The 18470-nt window shown below is 42.4% G+C and overlaps 1 protein-coding gene across 1 annotated transcript in view; it reads left to right on the top strand.

The window, feature by feature from the left end:
• Positions 1 to 17351, top strand: part of NOTCH3 (notch receptor 3) — a 114714-nt gene extending 97363 nt beyond the window's left edge. The window contains exons 19-34 of the mRNA XM_077469989.1: positions 59 to 260; positions 1556 to 1709; positions 1798 to 1982; positions 2632 to 2764; positions 4419 to 4670; positions 5067 to 5179; positions 5263 to 5804; positions 6829 to 7161; positions 9494 to 9654; positions 9743 to 9950; positions 10033 to 10117; positions 10850 to 11012; positions 11581 to 11879; positions 11968 to 12115; positions 12222 to 12319; positions 15691 to 17351. Coding sequence (XP_077326115.1) covers positions 59 to 260; positions 1556 to 1709; positions 1798 to 1982; positions 2632 to 2764; positions 4419 to 4670; positions 5067 to 5179; positions 5263 to 5804; positions 6829 to 7161; positions 9494 to 9654; positions 9743 to 9950; positions 10033 to 10117; positions 10850 to 11012; positions 11581 to 11879; positions 11968 to 12115; positions 12222 to 12319; positions 15691 to 16968 — 4354 coding nt within the window. The 3' untranslated portion in view covers positions 16969 to 17351. The remainder of the gene's footprint in view (positions 1 to 58; positions 261 to 1555; positions 1710 to 1797; positions 1983 to 2631; positions 2765 to 4418; positions 4671 to 5066; positions 5180 to 5262; positions 5805 to 6828; positions 7162 to 9493; positions 9655 to 9742; positions 9951 to 10032; positions 10118 to 10849; positions 11013 to 11580; positions 11880 to 11967; positions 12116 to 12221; positions 12320 to 15690) is intronic.
• Positions 17352 to 18470: the final 1119 nt, after the last annotated feature.

Raw genomic sequence — 18470 nt, 5'->3', positions numbered from 1 at the left:
CCTGCTTTTGGGTGCTGTCGCTGTGCTTGTAAATGATGTGCTCATTTGTCACCTGCAGCTCTTGTTTTAATGGTGGGACCTGCAAAGATGGCGTGGACTCCTACACCTGCATCTGCCGCGCTGGCTTCACTGGATCTCACTGCCAGCACGAAGTGGATGAGTGCGCTTCCCGGCCCTGCCAGAATGGAGCTGTGTGTGTGGACAGGGTGGAGTCCTATCACTGTATCTGCCCCAATGGATACACGGGGACGCAGTGCCAGGTGAGTGGAATAAGCCAGATAGCTGTTAACGGATTTCCAGTAAAGAAAAAAAATATGCATGAAAAAAACACACCTTTTGAAAATGAACCTCCTTGCAAAGTAAGATTCTTAACACGTCTCTATCCCGTGAGTGCTGCGTCACTGCCCTCAAGTGATTTGGCAGTTGACGAATCTTCAGCATATGACTCCAAATTCTGTTCCAAAAATATTAAAATTAGTTTTTTTCATGCATGTTCGTATTCTTGCATTTTGAGCAGTTTAACCCTGTTACTGCCACCGCCATAGATATCATGGTGGTGGTAGTTTGAACACACTTGTGACAGCCCTGTGTGCCCCCAACATGCTTCCCGCCTCACCGGCAAGACCAGCATTTGCTAACCCTGTGTGACCCCCCCCCCCCCTCGTAACGAAAAAGCTTACTTGGGGCCAGTTCACACAATAAAACCGCAGTCTGTATGCGCTCCAGATTCTTTTTCTGCATGTACATTTTTTACGTATTTTAGGTGCGTTTATGAAGCAATCCAGTGACAAGGACATGTGCGCTCCAGTGCAGAAAAAAATGCAGCATGCTCTTTTTTTTTAATTTTTTTTATTTATTTATTTTTTTGCTACATGTGGTGTGAACTGGCCTTTAAAAAAAGAAATTAAAAAGTTTTAAAAAATTAACATTACACCAAAGCACTTAAAAAAATTTTTTTTTTAGTTCAACATACTATGTAAATGCTGGTCTCATGGGCACCTACGTGCAAGAATGTCACTTGCGCTACATGTGTTACATAATAACGTGCACACCGGAGTGAGAGCAATAATTCTAGGCTTATCATTCATTGTTAAGTTTGTTTCCATTACCTACAAATTGGTAATTTATTGAATTTGTGTGCCCAAAAATTAACTTTAGTATATTTTGTTACTGAAATTTTGCATTTCATAAAGCATTGCACTAATGAGTGACTTAGAAAATTAGAACTGATACTTTTTCTCTAGGGTGTCTACTTTCAGAAATTATACAACATTTGTGGGTTTTACATAATCTGGCCTCAAATATGTTTTTTTTTTTTTTATGTGTGCAACAAAAAATAAAAATGTCAAAAATGTCATGGTATTGAAGGGGTTAAAGGTAATAGAAAAGGAAAGGGTTAAAGGTCCTTTGATCGAGGTGAATAAGTTCTATCCAGATCTTCGGTTACCAAACACAGCATTTGGATGAATATTGCCCTTTTTTGCGGTTTATATTTAACAACGGTAACAGTTCCTCTGCTGCTTCTGCCTCTGACACAATTGCTCCTTTATTTCAGAATTTGCTGGATCTTTGCCGTCGTTCTCCTTGCCAGAATGGAGGTCGTTGCACTCAATTAGGCCCATCTATCCGCTGTGAGTGTCTTTCTGGATGGGCGGGAAGTTACTGTGATATCCCACGTGTCTCTTGTGACGTAGCAGCAAGCAGGAAAGGTGCGTATAAGGGATAAAAGTCGGTACAATGTTGCACAATGAGACTTTTATGAGTTGGCACTTTACATATATTCTTTTTTTGTGTTAGGCGTTCGTGTGGATCAGCTCTGCCATTCCGGGGGAAGCTGTATGAACACTGGCAACTCTCACAAGTGTTTCTGCAGAGGGGGCTACACCGGCAGCTACTGTGAGACGCCCATTAACCAGTGTGATCCCGATCCTTGTCTTAATGGAGGGTCTTGCCACAGCTACCTTGGTGGTTTTGTGTGTGAGGTGAGCAAGACTAAGGAGCCTATGGCACTGTATTATATCTGCTCTGAGTGTTTTTTTTTGTATTATTCCAAATTGGAGGTTTTCCAGAGAGGATAAAAAAAACATGAAGCATTGCGCTACAAAATCCTATATAGGTTGTAGAAAATGAGGTAGTCTCATCTAGCGTTATTGATGAGCAAAGCAGGCTTTAAGGGGATGTTCTGCTTTATGCTCCCCCCTCCTTTTCTGTTTTTGGTACTTTATTCCGGGTGGATTACTGCGGCGATTCCACCAGAAGTCGCCCCCAAATGTAACAGGTCCCAGAAGGCTGTGGGACCATTCACAAAGAGCAGAATAGTGGGCGACCACTAGTCTCAGCTGGCTGCTGAGGACCTGAAGACCAACGAAGAAGCGATTTTGGATGAGCTTGGCGCTGGACCCCTGGACAGTATTTGTAGCTGCTGATTACATTTTTTTTTTTTTTTTTTTTTTTTATACAGTGTGAAAAACCTCTTTAAGGTTTCGTTATACAAGTACATCTAGTGTAATGGAGTTTGTGGTCTAGCGTCTGTCATGTTAGGGACATTGGATGGTATGGTCACCTCAAGCTTTTCTTGAAGAAGATGCACCCTGTATTTTTTTTTGTTTATAATGTCATCTGTTTTCCTAGTGTGTGCCTGGATTTGAAGGAACAAACTGTGAAATAAACATAGACGAGTGCCAGTCTCACCCATGTCAGAATGGAGGGTCCTGTATTGACCTTATTGGTCGTTACATCTGCTCCTGTCCTCCAGGAACCCTTGGTAAGCATGTAGACTGGATTATCCCACATGTCCTTTTTCAGCACAATTACTAATGTGCCAAAATGTAATAGATTCTTAATTTTTGTAATACAACTTTCTCTAAACAAATGCCATTCTAATTCTAGCATTTATCTAGTATATGGTACTTGCTTTAGATAGATTGGTGCAACATTCATTTTAGATGCATAAAATATCAAATTGAATACAATAAATAACGATCACTAATGCTGCGTACACGCGATCGGAATTTTGGTCTGGAAAAAGCTCTCATGGTTTTCCCGACGGGATTTTGCTCAAGCTGCCTTGCATACACACAGTCACACCAAATTCCGACCGTCAAGAAAGCGGTGACGTATGACAGGACTAGAAAAAGGAAGTTCAATACCCAGTAACCAATAGCTTCCATCTCCTAGTTGAATCTGAGCATGCGTGAGTTTTTGCGTGTCGGAATTGCATACACACTATCGGAATTTCCAATAGAAAGTTTTTCCGGTGGAAAAATTGAGAACCTGCTCTGAAATTTTTACTGGCGGGAATTTGGCCAGCTAAATTCCGATGGAGCATACACACAATCTAATTTTCCGATGAAAAGCTCTCATCTGTCTTTTGCTGGCCGAAATTCCGATCGTGTGTACGTGGCATTAGACAGCTTTTATTCAGGGATAATAAACCAATAAATACAAAATGTTTTTTGCAGTGATAACAAATATAGCAAATATGTGAGCTCTGAAGTACCTTTTTATGTGTGCATTTGTAGTTTTATATTGTGATTTAAAATATGATTCCAACAGCTGTGAAAATTGGAGTTTAGGGTTTACCTAGTGCCAGGATGTTACAGGACCCTGTAGCTAGTAATAGGGTACAAGTCGGTCCAGGATTATTAAACTTTTCAATCCAAAGAACAAATATCCAAATGGTCACCATACTGAGGCGCAAGAAGATAATGCTTACCAAAATGTCAGCAAAGACAAATAACGGTGACCGACTAAAACGTTGCAGATGTTCTTCACTATTTTTATAAACTTTAGTAAAGCATAAAGGAAAGTTCCGCAAAATACTCTATTTCCCTTTTGCCATTTTTCTTTACTGTCGGGGTAAGAGCGGTCATGGGTGGAAGTATTATATTTTCATCTCGGGAATGCTTTTTTTTGTGATACATTAACCACAGTATAGGCTGTCTCGGAGATTATATGATTTGAAACCAAGATAAAGTGTACTGTATCACTCACCACTGATTTTACATTTGGACAAACTAGGCTGTCTAGTAAATTGTCATTTGGTGACACATCACAAACACCTCCATGACCCAGTTTGGGTCTTGACACATAAGCTGGCCATGCATGTGTGTCATCATTTATTCAGGAGTTATTTGCATATAAATTACTTGTAAAATATATATATATATATATATATATATATATATATATATATATATATAAACTTTTTTTTTATAATTGATGATTATTATTAACACTGTACCTTTTTTGCTGATACATGCCTGGTACCATAACCTTTTGGTAATTTTAAAAGTGCAACCCACTGTACCCCCTTCCTTCTCCCATACTTCACGTTTCCTGCGTTTTTTTTTCAATGCTTTTGTTTATGTAAGAATATTTTGCATTCTCCTAACTGCATTGAATGTATACTTTTACAGGAGTGCTGTGTGAGATTAATGAAGATGACTGTTCCACTCTAACCCCTTCTGGGCAGCTCAAATGTTTGAACAATGGGACCTGTGTGGATAAAGTTGGGGGCTACCGCTGCAACTGCCCTCCAGGCTACACTGGCGAGAGATGCGAGGGCGACATCAATGAGTGCCTGTCTGGGCCTTGTGTGGCACACAACACTCGTGACTGCATTCAGATGGCCAATGATTATCAGTGTAAATGCAAAAATGGCTATACAGGTAAGATGGTTGTGTTATGGCGGGAAAAAAAAAATGCTAGGGAGCAGCTGGTGAAGCTTTCATCTAGTCCTTGTATACATTCATCAAGAAAGCACTGTTTTTTAAATGGTGATATGTAATCATAGTTTTACTTTAATGTTAATCTCCTGCACACAAGCTCAAACTTAAAATCAAGTTAACAGTTGAAGTAGACCTACCAGCTTTTGTAGTGAGAGGGGAAGGTCCTATCCACCTGGTAGCCTGAAGTTCCAGTTTAAGAGCAAACTTGATTTTTTTTAACTCATTATTTTATTCAGGAAATCCCTAACAAGTTAAAGCAGCCATTTTAGTGTGTCTAACCTGTCATCTTAGAAGTGTAGGAATGCGATTATTAATAGCATAATTATGATGTTTCAGGACGTCGCTGCCAGAGTGTGGTGAACACATGCGAGTCTCGTCCTTGTCAAAACGGAGGCGTCTGCCGTGTGACGGTCAACCTACCTCTGGGGTACACCTGCCGCTGTCCTACAGTAAGTACTTGTCTCTTGCATTTGATGAAAAGCTACACCAATCTATATTCCTTATTCACTCATAATATATTGTCTTATTATAGGGCTTCACTGGACCCTCCTGTGAGCGGCCTCTAAATTCCTGTCGAGACTTTGATTGTCCAACTGGTTCCTCCTGTGTCCCTTCATCTCAGGGCCCTCATTTTGTCTGCCGTACCCTCCCGAACGGCACCTTTATCCCGCCATATCCCCGTCCAACGGCCTGCTCACCTTCACCTTGCCAAAACGGAGCTCAGTGTGTCCCTGCTGACAAGTTCCCTTACTTCACCTGCCACTGTCCGCCAGAATTTCTTGGACCACGGTGTGATATAAGGGCCCGAATTGATGACCCAGCAGTCCCGGAATGTGGCCCACAACCGTGCCCAAGCAAGATGGGTGATGGCCGCTGCGACCGGGAGTGCAATTCTCCAGAATGTCACTGGGATGGTGGCGATTGCGCGCTGTCTGTGGATGACCCGTGGAAGAATTGTCCTTCACAAAGCTGCCAGCTCCTGTTCAATAATTCCAAATGTGATTTACAGTGCGCGTCGGCTGAGTGTCTCTATGACAACTTTGACTGCCGGGAGAAGACTGAACACGGCTGCAAGTAAGAGACCTGAAATGCTGTTGAGGATTTGGGGTTGGCTCTCAGTTATTTTATACTAAATTCATTTTGAGGTCCCAAGAGCAGGCACCACAGGGAGTCTTCTATTACTTTAGTAGGCAGTAAATAAAACTAACTCAATGTTACTGGTTTCAGAAAAGCAGCCTTTTCTGTCTAATTTGGGGATTTTTGTACTTCTTAAAAATTCACAGGTTTTCTTTTAATTTAGTGAGTATTGGCTGTTTTTAAAGTGAACCTATTCTTTGCCCATGATGGGGAAAACCACTCCACTTTAAAGCTGAACTTCAGAATAAGCTCCTATTGTCTGAATACTATGTTTATTCTTCTTTGAATCCCGGTGTGCTTTGTATACTACTTCCAGATCTGTGCAGTGAGACTTGACCTTTGTGTAAGAGCTTCCTGTAATAAAGACCGGTCACTGCTGCTCTTTCCTAGTACAGAATGACTGGTCTTTTCTCCGCCCCCTCCTGTAGTTCTTCAGGCAGTCTGTAGTAAATGGAGCCTGGTGGGCCCCTCCCAATGCTCTTAACTCTTCAGATTATGTACAGCCAAGATGTAAATGCTTGACTGTAATTTATGGGTTTCATGCACACAAAGTAGATTTAAATCCTTTCTACCAATTTTAGTCATATATTTAAGTGAAAACATGAAGTTCAGCTTTAATTTTGTTCTCTTAGCAGCATATGCTTCACTTCCTTTCACTTCTCTGCTGATCAATGTAGCCGCTGGTGCGAAGGAGAGTACTTTAAAAGTAGAGTCTATATATTTGTAGGTTACAATTATAGGACTATGGACTTGGTTTTAAAATCTCTGAATAGCAGCCTTGCTGGGCCCAGCACTGTCACATCCTCCTGTGCACTTAAAGATACCGGAGATTTCCTTTTGGCTCTAGGTGCTGAAAGGAGCAGCAGGGGAGCAAAAGAGTTGGGTATATGTTGCGTGTTGTCTCAACTCTTCAGAAGGAACAGCGTTTCTAAAGTGTCAAACTGATTTTTTTCTCTGACAGCCCCGTCTATGAACAGTACTGTATGGACCACTATGGAGACGGTCGGTGCGACCAGGGGTGTAACTCGGAGGAGTGTGGCTGGGATGGTCTTGACTGTGCCGGAAGCCGGGATGGAGAGCAGCTGGCAGAGGGAGTGCTGGTCATTGTGGTTCTGCTCCCTCCTGAACAGCTCCTGAAGGAAAGCAAATCATTCTTGCTGAGACTCAGCGTCATCCTGCGCACCTCTCTTCGCTTCCGTGTGGGTGAAGATGGACAGTACATGATTAAACCATATCTGAGAAGCCAGGCAGCGGAGCGGAGGGAGAAGAGGGAGCTGGACAGTGACATCATAGGGTGAGCACATATTCAGTGGGAAGAGCATTTTAGGCATTCTAGTAATCTGTCCAACAGCTCTAGTGGATCGTGTTTGTACGTTTAAAGCTTGCCATATGTGTATTATTATTATTTTATTTTATTTTTTTTGGCTCAGCTAGAGGGCTGATTAAAAAAAAAAAAAAAAAAAAAAAAAAAAAAACAGCGATTCCCCTATGCATGCAATTTTAGATGGATGGGGGAATCCTCCCCACTGTGTTGTATTCTGATAGCGGGATCAGATTTCACTGATCAGCACTGCAGTCAGTTGGATTTCTCCGTGTACATTGGGTGGAAAACTGAAAACAGGGAGGTAAGTGTGTATTATTGCAGAAGAAGACATAGTTGGGGTTGGTTTGCTAAAACTGCAGAATCTGGTGTAGCTGTGCATGGTAGCCAATCGGCTTCTAACTTAAGCTTGTTCAATTAAGGTTGAATTAAAACATGGGAGCTGATTGGTTTCTATGCAGAGCTGCACCAGATTTTCCACTTTCGTTTTTGTAAATATACCCCATTATGTTTCATCTGCAATAAAAAACTGCCTGCTCAGTTTTCTGTTTTAGGTTTAAGTTAGATTTAGCTCCTATTTAAAGTGTCTGTAAGCCTTCATTGTTTATTTTAATAAGAAAAAAAAATATGTCCTACTTAACTCCATTGTGCAGCTCCTTTTTCAGAGTGGCCACAATCATCCTCTTCTGTGGTCCCTCGGCAGCTCCTCCCCACATCAGATAAGCCCCTAGGAGAAGAGCTCTCCCGGGAGGGTTACCTTGCGGGCGCACTCCTGAGTTCAGCATTCAGCGTATCCATGGATATGAGTAGCTGCAGAGCCTGCCAGGAAGTCGGCTCGGCGCTGCGCTAATCACAGGCAGTGAGACATTGTCCCGATGCGTGGCCTCAGATTGGGAAATGTCTCGCTGCCTGTGATTAGCACAGTGCCAACTTCCTGGCGGGCTCTGCACGTGGGCTCTGTGAACACGCCGGAGCTCATCCATAGGATGCATTTGGGTGAAAAAAAATACATGAGTTTACAACCCCTTTAAATTTACCATAGCTTCTATTAGAAGCTATGCAATCTGACCTTAAAAACTTGACGAGCTAATTGCTCACTAAAGACAGTAGCCAAACCATAGAAAGTCCCTTAGATTCCCAACATGTTACTCATTGCTAAAATAAGAATATACAGTATATAGCAAATATCATACACTCTATAATCCAGGCTCAATGCTTTTCCTTAGATGTTGGCTTCATGGATATGCAAATTTTGCCAAGAGAAAATGTTTTGGAACAGCTTATAGTCCCACAGATCAAAAGCTTGTGGTTTAGCTTTACCCACAGAATCATATGGTACCTATCAGCCAGAGCAAGCTAAAAGTTATGCACATGGCTTACTCTTGCAATTGAAAAAAAAAAAATTGTAATGGACAATTTAACATATTTTTGTTTTTACTTTGGAATTTTACATCATAAAATAAGTAAAGTAATTGATAGTTTTGATAGGAGCTGTCCCTAAAGTGGAAGTCCATGTTAAAACTAAAATCCCTGCATCTATAGACACCCACGATCTAACCTATCTAGCCCTGTAAAGAAGAAAAAATCAGTATACATAACTTTTTTATTTTATTTTTTTAAGCTGATAAAACCCGATCCCACGCTGAGCTGTCAGCCACGGCTTCGCTGTGGAGGCAGGTGCAGAGGACATGGCCGACAACGGAAGCCCCATAGTAAGTCTATGGGTGACGTCGCTTCCCCTTTCGTTTCACAGCCGTTGTTAGCTGTGTCCTCTGCAGAGCTTCCACCTCTGGAGATCAGGTCAGATCAGCTTCAGAAAAGGTATGTATACTGATTTTTCTTTTTTTTTTTTCTTTACAGGGCTAGATAGGTTAGTGTTAGATGGTGGGTGTCTAGGTGGAAGAAAATCACCTGGCTTTTAGGAAAAAAACTCAAGACCTTCCTCTTTTAGCAGATGATCAAAGCTCGCCACAGCGCCTAGAGGCGATTCAGTTTGCATTGTGCGCTATACAAGTATTTCATTCATTCATAGATGCAGAAATTTTAGTTTTAGCATGGACTTCCACTTTAACAGTCCCAACAGAGGAAGATCTTAAACTGTGGCTATAGATGTATAATTGGAGGGTAATCCATTTTAAAAATGCCAAAAGTATAAATCCAGGATTGTGACTTGTGCAGCAGCTCCAGAAAGTCACAGCATTTCTTATACTGAAATGTGTTACAAGGCAGGTGACTATGGTATGGCTTTATTAAATGGACCCCCAATGTTCTCACTTCTGTTCTCACTTCTGTTCTCATTTGACAGGTCTGAGGTGGTATTGGAAATCGACAATCGGCTCTGTAAAAAACATGTCGACAAAGACCCATCTGAGTGCTTCCCAGATGCGAAAAATGCTGCTGATTACCTGGCAGCACTGAGTGCCGTCGACAGGCTGCATTTTCCTTATCCAATTAAATCTGTGCACAGTAAGTCATATGTTTGTCATTATTAAAATTCATTTGACCAAGCAGAGATAGGAAATGGAAGACTTCATCATTTTATGTCTCCTCCCAGGTGATAAGATTGACATCCCAACCCAGCCATTGCATCTTCTTCCACTAGTGGGCGTAGTTGGGCTGTTGATCTTGATTGTGATAGTGCTGGGCGTCCTGGTATCTCGCAGAAAGCGAGCACACAGCACATTATGGTTCCCAGAAGGATTTATATTGAAAAAGGATAGAGACAGACGTGAGCCTGTGGGGCAGGATGCTCTTGGACTTAAGTAAGTAAAGCACCGGTGCCTCCTTTGTTGCACATTAGTCTTTTCTCATATAACTTTGCTTACCCTGTGATTCTGTTTTAAGGAATATCGCTAAACCAGAACTTCTCATGGAAGATCCTTCTGAAGACTGGACTGAGGCAGACTGTCCTGAGACTAAAAGACTAAAAGTAAGTGCTAGGGGAGTGATATATTGTAAACAGATACAGCTGCCATAAAAATACCCGTTGGAAGCTGCATGCTAAATCTAAGGCAGTGGCATTGCTCTCCACCTCTTTTTAGCTTCAGCGCCTTGTAGCAAATGTTCCAATTGTGAGGCTTGTATACATTGGGTGGGAACCATCTGTATACATGTCTGCTGGTTTTCAAATACAGCGTATCAAGGTGCAGTCTTACCCGTGATTTCTTGGCTGCAGTGTGCAGTGCCAGAAATGAAGAAGTGCAGAGGGTAAAGCGGTTTTAATAAATTCTAATTTAACACTTGTACTTACAGGTAAGCTTATAATAAATTTTGCCTGTCGGTACTATGAGTACCTCCTAAATTTGTGCTGTCACAAGTCCCTCCAATCGATGAAATCACTGCACATGTGCAGTGCACTCTGCATTCAAAACAGTGTGCATTGAAGGCAGTGCACTGTGCAACATTTGTGACTTAGTCAGGCTGCTATGCTTACAAAGAGCAGCGTGCTAATTTCAGATGCCACATGTGAAGGCGATCAGGTGCCAAACTTCATATGTGATGGGGGGGGGGGAAAAATGAATTCCAGACTTTAGACTGCAAATCTGTTCATAAGAGCATGTCGACCCTTGTTTTGTCTATTTTAAGAATTGACAGATTTTTTTTTTGTGTTTTTTATTTTGAAAATATTTGACTACAGCAGTCTCACTTCCATTTCTTATAGACTGAGGAGCTTTCCCCTTGTCGCCAAGATCCAGTGGACCCACGGCCTTGGACGCAGCACCACTTAGCCGCTGCAGACATCAGACTTCCACCAGCTACAGCGCTGACTCCCCCACAGGGTGACTATGAGACAGATGGCATGGATGTTAACGTGAGAGGCCCAGGTGAGCAGCAACACTGCTTTCCGTACAGAGCAGGGTTCACATTAGGCATACAGAATGGTATTTTTAGTGGCACAGCAATTAAAATGATGCTACATCAGGTTAGGTGAAAACTATACAAAACTGGACATATAAGACCCTTTTGATGTCTCTGGGGCTCGGTATTTCGGAGTTACTGGGAACGGAGGGTCTAAGTTATGTACATACCGCTGTTATCAGTCACTTATGCCAACAATACAAAAAAGTGTGCAGAAATCCTGTGTTCTCCATTTTCCGGATGTCCTGTGAAAATATGCAGACAACATGGATGTGCATCAAATATGCCCATAAAGAAGTTTAAAATTAAATGCCTTGAGAACTCTAAAACTTTATTTCTAATTTGGTTTAGGGTCCAGGTTTTACTGGCCACTGTCCAAAATGGAAATTTTTATGCAGAATTGTTGGACTGTTTTGGGCACCACATGGGCTTCTTTCTATTTTCTTGCCACTCTTATTCATTTCACTCTTACTCATTTTGTTCTGGAATGCGATGGAAATCTGATCTTTCTCTCTCCTCTGATTCCATTTGTAGATGGATTCACCCCACTGATGTTGGCATCCTTCCTGGGAGGTGGGCTGGAGCCAGAGTCTCAGGAAGATGAGGAAGAAGGGGAAGCATCAGCCATTTCTGACCTTATCTGCCAAGGGGCATCTCTTGGGGCACAGACAGATCGAACCGGAGAGACGGCTCTACATCTTGCAGCAAGATATGCCAGAGCAGACGCAGCCAAGAGACTCTTGGATGCTGGCGCTGATCCCAATGCTCAGGATAATACAGGACGTACCCCATTGCATGCCGCTGTGGCTGCTGATGCACAAGGCGTTTTTCAGGTAAGTTGCTACCGGGGTGTGAGACTTTTCTTTGACAGCTGTAAGTAGTATGTTTGGCTTCATTCTCTAATAACAATTCTACCAATAGATCCTCATCAGGAACCGCTCCACAGACCTGGATGCTCGAATGGGTGATGGCTCTACTGCACTGATTTTGGCTGCCCGACTGGCAGTGGAGGGGATGGTGGAGGAGCTTATTGCCTGCCATGCCGATGTCAATGCTGTGGATGAACTTGGTTAGTATAGAGCTGATAGTCCCCGTTATTTTAAGTTATTAAACGCATCCTGCTTTTCTAGGTTTTCCTAAGGTTTGAATATATTCTTCTGTTCCTCCTCCTCCAGGCAAGTCTGCTCTGCATTGGGCAGCGGCTGTGAATAACATTGAAGCCGCCTTGGCTTTGCTGAAGAATGGAGCCAACAAAGACATGCAGGACAGCAAGGTGTGTATTGGTGAATGTACAGGGATGCTGTTTGTCGTATCCACTTTTTCAATATAAGTTAAACAGTATGAACTGGATCAATTCAGACTCTTAACCAGTGACATCCCCCTGCCCCCAAACTGATGCTTCACCTTCTGTTTAAAATGAATTACACCTTATCTAATGGTTGAAGCCTCCTTCACTTGCTACTTGTTGGACTGACTGCATTTTATTCAACTGCTTATTATTCTATATCCCAGGAGCCAACACTGCAAAAACTGTTGTCTGTCTTCCATTTTCTTTTTGGCTAAATGGCAGCCACTTTTGCTGCTAACCGCATTCTCACATTAAACAAAAAACATATTTTATGCGGGAAAAAAAATGTATAAACTTGAACTCAGAGGCAGGGGAGGATGGGGTATATTTAGTGGCCGTGTCCTACCAACTACCTACTTTTTTTTTTATTTTTTTAATAAACCTCTAATTGTTTGTGTGGTTTGTTATTGACTGTTCTATGGTTTCAAGCCTGCAGTGTATTATTCCAGTATTGCCATGTTCTCATAGGCTTCAGCTTGTCTAAGCCCTTGTACACACGGTCGGAGAATCTGTCGGAATGAGTCTTATCGGACCGCGTCGTCAGATAATCCGACTGTGTGTGGTATGCATCGGACTGATTCCGTCCAATCCAAATTTCCAACATGTTGGAAATATTTCCCGACCAACTGGGCCGGACGGACCTAATCCGATCATGTGTAGAGCATTTTGATCGGACCAAGTGCCACGCATGCTCAGATCAAATTCCTACATCAAAGCTATTGGCTACTAGCCTGAATGTAGTCCCATCGTAACGAAATTACGTCATCACGTTCTGAAAGATCGGATTTTTCGCCAACTTGGCCCGACCGTGTGTATGCAACAGTTTCGGACACAATCCATCGGACTAAATCCGACGGGCTAAATCCGACGGATTTGGTTGGCAAAATCTCTGACCGTGTGTACGTGGGCTAAGAGCTATGTATGCAAGAAGCTTTCGCAAAGTATTTGAGAACAAAAAAGAAAAAACACTGCGCTATTTCAAAAGTGAAAAAAGTGAAGAAGAGTAGTGAAACTACAAAATTTCTGTGAGGAACACAGCCCAGCTGCTAGCACACAAACCAACCAAGTTCACATAACATATATAAAAACAAGTGAATGGAAAGTCCATGAAATATTTAAGAACAGTCCCAAAATTAATCACTCTGGTGCATCTAGAGCTTAGTTAAAAGTTCTCAGGTGGCATTCAAGGTTAAATATCTTGTCACGTTCTCAGACTTCAAGGGCTCTTGAAAATGGGTTATAGGCAAGTAGAGAAAGTAGATACTCTTACCAGATGGGTTGGACACATCCACCGTATAGTAGTGTGTCTTGCGAGCTTATGGGGGGCTCCAGCCACTCACCCCAGTGCGCCGACCAGATGTTATTTTCCTCTCAGGGTTCCTTGCGGTGTCCAGATGGGGAAGAGGAGTAGGGTTTCCGTACCATAAACTACTGTAGAGCTTGGTGCCAGAAGTCTCGTGAGGGTTCACCATAAAAGGGACAAAGCATAAAAAACGCCTCGCATGGTGAAATACAACCAATGATGGTTTATTGAAAAAATTCTGATAGACAGAACTTAAAATATAAAATCACGTGATACATAAAAATAGAAGAAATAGCAATGTGGGGAGCAAACAAGTGTTTGCTCCCCACATTGCTATTGTTTCTATTTTTATGTATCACGTGATTTTATATTTTAAGTTCTGTCTATCAGAATTTTTTCAATAAACAATCATTGGTTGTATTTCACCATGCGAGGCGTTTTATATGCTTTGTCCCTTTTATGGTGAACCCTCACGAGACTTCTGGCACCAAGCTCTACAGTAGTTTATGGTACGGAAACCCTACTCCTCTTCCCCATCTGGACACCGCAAGGAACCCTGAGAGGAAAATAACATCTGGTCGGCGCACTGGGGTGAGTGGCTGGAGCCCCCCATAAGCTCGCAAGACACACTACTATACGGTGGATGTGTCCAACCCATCTGGTAAGAGTATCTACTTTCTCTACTTGCCTATAACCCATTTTCAAGAGCCCTTGAAGTCTGAGAACGTGACAAGATATTTAACCTTGAATGCCACCTGAGAACTTTTAACTAAGCTCTAGATGCACCAGAGTGATTAATTTTGGGACTGTTCTTAAATATTTCATGGACTTTCCATTCACTTGTTTGTTTGTCAGATATGCACAATTTTTTTCACCTAAATAGGTGCCTTTAAGCGCAGCACTAATTTTATATATATTAAGTATTTGAGAAGCTTTAGCCAACTCCCGTCCACCGTTGTGTCAAATGGCTGGCGGCAGCTCTCTCGTTCGTATGACGACGTCCCACTCTCTGTCCCTGGGACACAGCGCATCACTGATCTTGGTAAAGAGCCAATGACGAGGCTCTTTACCTATGTGCTCAGCTGTGTCAAATCACAGCTGATGGCATGTAAGCAAGGAACTGCCGGTTATCAGCATTCCTTTCCTCACCCTCACAGCATGTGAGGAAAGGCGAGTCGATCAGCGGCTTTTCCTCACAGGAAAGATCTGCACTGATTATCAGTGCATCCCAAACAGTGCCCAGCAGTGCTGCATATAAGTGCCCATCATTGTAGCCTATCAGTGTCCTTCAGTGAAGGAGAAAAATTATTTAAGAAATGTTATTAGAGAAACTTTTTATTTTTTGATTTATTGGTCTTTTTTGTTCAGTTTTTACCGATAAATAATAAAACCGATTGGTGACTAAATGCTACCAAACGAAAGCTCTATCTGTCTATATAAAAAAATACAAATTTTGTTTGGGTACAGCTTTGCATGACCGCACAATCATTCAAAGTGCTGAAAGCTGTAAATCGGCCTGGGCAGGAAGTGGGTAAAAGTGCAAATGGTTAAGCAACTTTTTTGAAACCTTTTAAAGAACTCTTCAGTTCCAGTTTTTGGTCTTTACAGAGATCCTAGTAGGAGTGATGACTTAATTTAAACCTTCTGCTAGCAGGCTTCATTAGGCTTTAGACAAGTAGCGCTAAAGTCTACTTGGCATGCCATTAGCTTGCCTAAAGTGACAGGCTGCCTCCTGTTAAGATCTATGGTTAACATTCCCACACTAGAACTAGTACTTTTAAAAGCTTCAACAAAGCTTGCAAATCTGCAAATGCTTTATAAAAACTGAAGCCTGTGTGAACAAGAACTTACCGTCGTGTGTATTTCCATTGATGGAAACAAGCCCCTTTCTGTAGCCTAACTATACTAGATTGTGAAATTTAATCTTTGCAGAATTGTTTTGGAATAGTACTTGTATGTATGTACTAACCTATATTGCTGTTCTACCCTTCAGGAGGAAACCCCATTGTTCCTAGCTGCCCGAGAAGGAAGTTATGAAGCAGCAAAGGTTCTGCTCGATCACTATGCAAATCGTGAGATTACTGATCATATGGACCGCCTTCCTCGAGACATAGCTCAAGAGAGGCTACACCATGACATTGTTCAGCTCCTAGAAGAACATAATGCGGTCAGGGGTTCCCAAGGGACAATGGGAGGGCACACCATGTCACCACTACTCTGTCCTCCTAATGGTTTCATGGGCAATATGAAGCAGACACCTCAAGGCAAGAAAAACCGCCGGGCAAGCAACAAAGCAGGCGGAGCAAGCCTAAGTCGTGGAGAAGCTAAGGAAGCAAAAAACAGAAACAAGAAGCTGTCGCTTGACTGCCCATCTGGCAGCAGCGGTCTGCTGGAGAGCTCGGTGACACTCTCGCCTGTTGACTCTCTTGATTCACCGCGTGCTTACAGTGCCAATCCTGGCTCCCCAGCAATGGCTGCCCCTGGCACATATCACCTTGGCTCCCTGTCTGTGCCCTCCACCCCTCTTGTGAATGGCCTTATGGAGGGGCCTTTTGCTGTGTCTTTGGCTCGTCTAAATGAGATTGGGGAAGCCCAAGGGAATGCCTTGATGGCCCTTCAAGGCAGAGTGCCACTGCAGCGTGCACCAAGCTGTGTGGTGAATGGGTTAAATATTGGCATGCTGAGCGCAAACAACATTCCCTTTGCGTGGCAGAGCCAGGTGCCCTCTTCACATCAGTCACGCATCATGGCAGGAGCTCCTGCGGGTTCAGTGCCTAACTTACATCAGCTGCATGCCCAGCAAGTTATGATGCTGCAGAACCAGATGGCAATGCAGAGTCCAGTGAAGATCACCATGGATCCACAGTGCCAGATGGGTCCAGTTGCTCCAAACACAGCTCACTTGCGACAGCAGAGCATGCCACATGTAGCCGAGAGGTCAGCTCAAGCAGTCACCCCCTCGGAAGGAAACTACTTTAAACAGCAGAGTGTACCCAGTGAGGGCCGCATCCAGACACCGCCAGCTATGACCGCTCCTCAGCAAACCTTCGCACCATCTCAAGAGGAAACCCCAAAACACTATCTTCACATCCCCACTGAGCACCCCTACCTGACCCCCTCTCCTGAGTCTCCAGAGCAGTGGTCCAGCCCATCTCCTCACTCTGTGTCAGAGTGGTCTGACACTACCCCTAGCCCAGTGGTAGTGGGTGGGACCCACGGGCAGACATCCCACTTACCTGAGCAAACCAACAACATGCAAGTGTTTGCCTAACCGACATAAGACCTGCCATCACTTTGTAGTGCCTTCACCCCTTTTTCCTGTTTTCCCCTCTTTGACTCTCTTGTTTACCTTTCATTACTTTTTCTCTTTTTTTTTTTTTTATCCCTCAAATTGTATAGTGTTTGGAGCACTACAAAGCAGAATATGAAGTCTCCAGTGATTTTATGAGAATGTTTTATGACGGGACCATGAAGAAAAAAAAAAACTGTTATCTACAACGGGACCAATTTTAAAAACTTTTTATATAGACGTTTTCTAACGCGATCTTTTATTAGTTTTGAAGGAAAAAAAAAACTGCAGCTTGATGTCCTTTTTTTTTTATGCAGGCTATAATCGTATTATTTGCAACAAAAAAGAAATGTTACAATTTTAAAGAGGGTGTCCCCCTGTTATGTTTTTTTTTTAAGCTAATCTCACTGCCCTGCACTGCTCCTATTCTGGGGTAAATGTCATTAGATGGACTTGTGTATAAAGTTAAGAGTTTATTCTTTTTTTTTTTTTTTTTCCAATTCCGCTTTCAAGCCATTATACACAAACTGCCGTGTGAACTGTGTCACATAGAATATGGTACGGAATTTAGCAAGAAAGGTTTCTTTGTAGAAGAAAAAAGGTCGTAACAATTAATTTTTTCCCGGTTTTATTGGAACCAAATCGTTGCTTGCAGTATTTTAAAATTTTAATTTGGAATTTGGTCATATTGCAGCTCTTTTTAAAATATCTGTCTACACAGTAGACCTTTTTATATGTTCTAGCTAAATGGTGTCTTGAAACAGGTTTAGGTCATTCCTTGATAACGGTTTTCACGGTGGGATTAAACAGGACTCTGTGTACCTCAGTTGCTCCTTTCTAATGTGACATTCAGTTGCACAACACTAAGGTAGGTTCTTCTGTTCTGTTCTTGAAAGCAAGGATGTCGTTTTCAAGGGATAACTTTAAACTTTTTTTTTTTTTGATGCCCATTTACCTATGATTTAAAAAATTTGCGAATTTTAAGGTACAAAGCCTTTAAAGGAAACATGACAAAAGAAATATGTAGGGTGCCATTGCTAAGATATTTTTGGAAATGCTAGAGAAGATGCAATGTTTTCTGTGGCTTTGCAACATTGTGAGACCCCGATTTATGAAGCAAGAATTTATTCATGGCTTGTTCACATCTGCAGCAGGGACTGACTCTCCTCTAAAAAAGCGATCCATGCTCGGATTACTTTCCAGAGGTGTTTGACAAGCGGTGAAGAGATGATATGTCTCCTCTTCACCACCTGATTCAATTGACATACTTCTGCACCGCAATCATGTGCATTGTGCGTAGTTTTAGAGCAGCTGCATAGAACTGCATTAGTTGCATTTAGTGGCACAGCCCATCGAATGCAACATGCTATTTAAGTTTTGCAGCAATCGCAAACACAGCATTGCGGACATAAAATGTGTACATCTCTGAGTAACTGTTAGTGTTGAGACAGGCAGTCGAGAGCACATTTAAACCGCGTCTCAAC

The sequence above is a fragment of the Lithobates pipiens genome, unplaced genomic scaffold (genome assembly GCF_037356315.1).
Source record: "Lithobates pipiens isolate NorthernLeopardFrog02 unplaced genomic scaffold, aLitPip1_a1.2 Scaffold_8, whole genome shotgun sequence".
Lineage (NCBI taxonomy): Eukaryota > Metazoa > Chordata > Amphibia > Anura > Ranidae > Lithobates > Lithobates pipiens.
The sequence above is the reverse complement of the archived record's forward strand: the minus strand, read 5'-3'. Positions and strand labels throughout refer to the sequence as shown.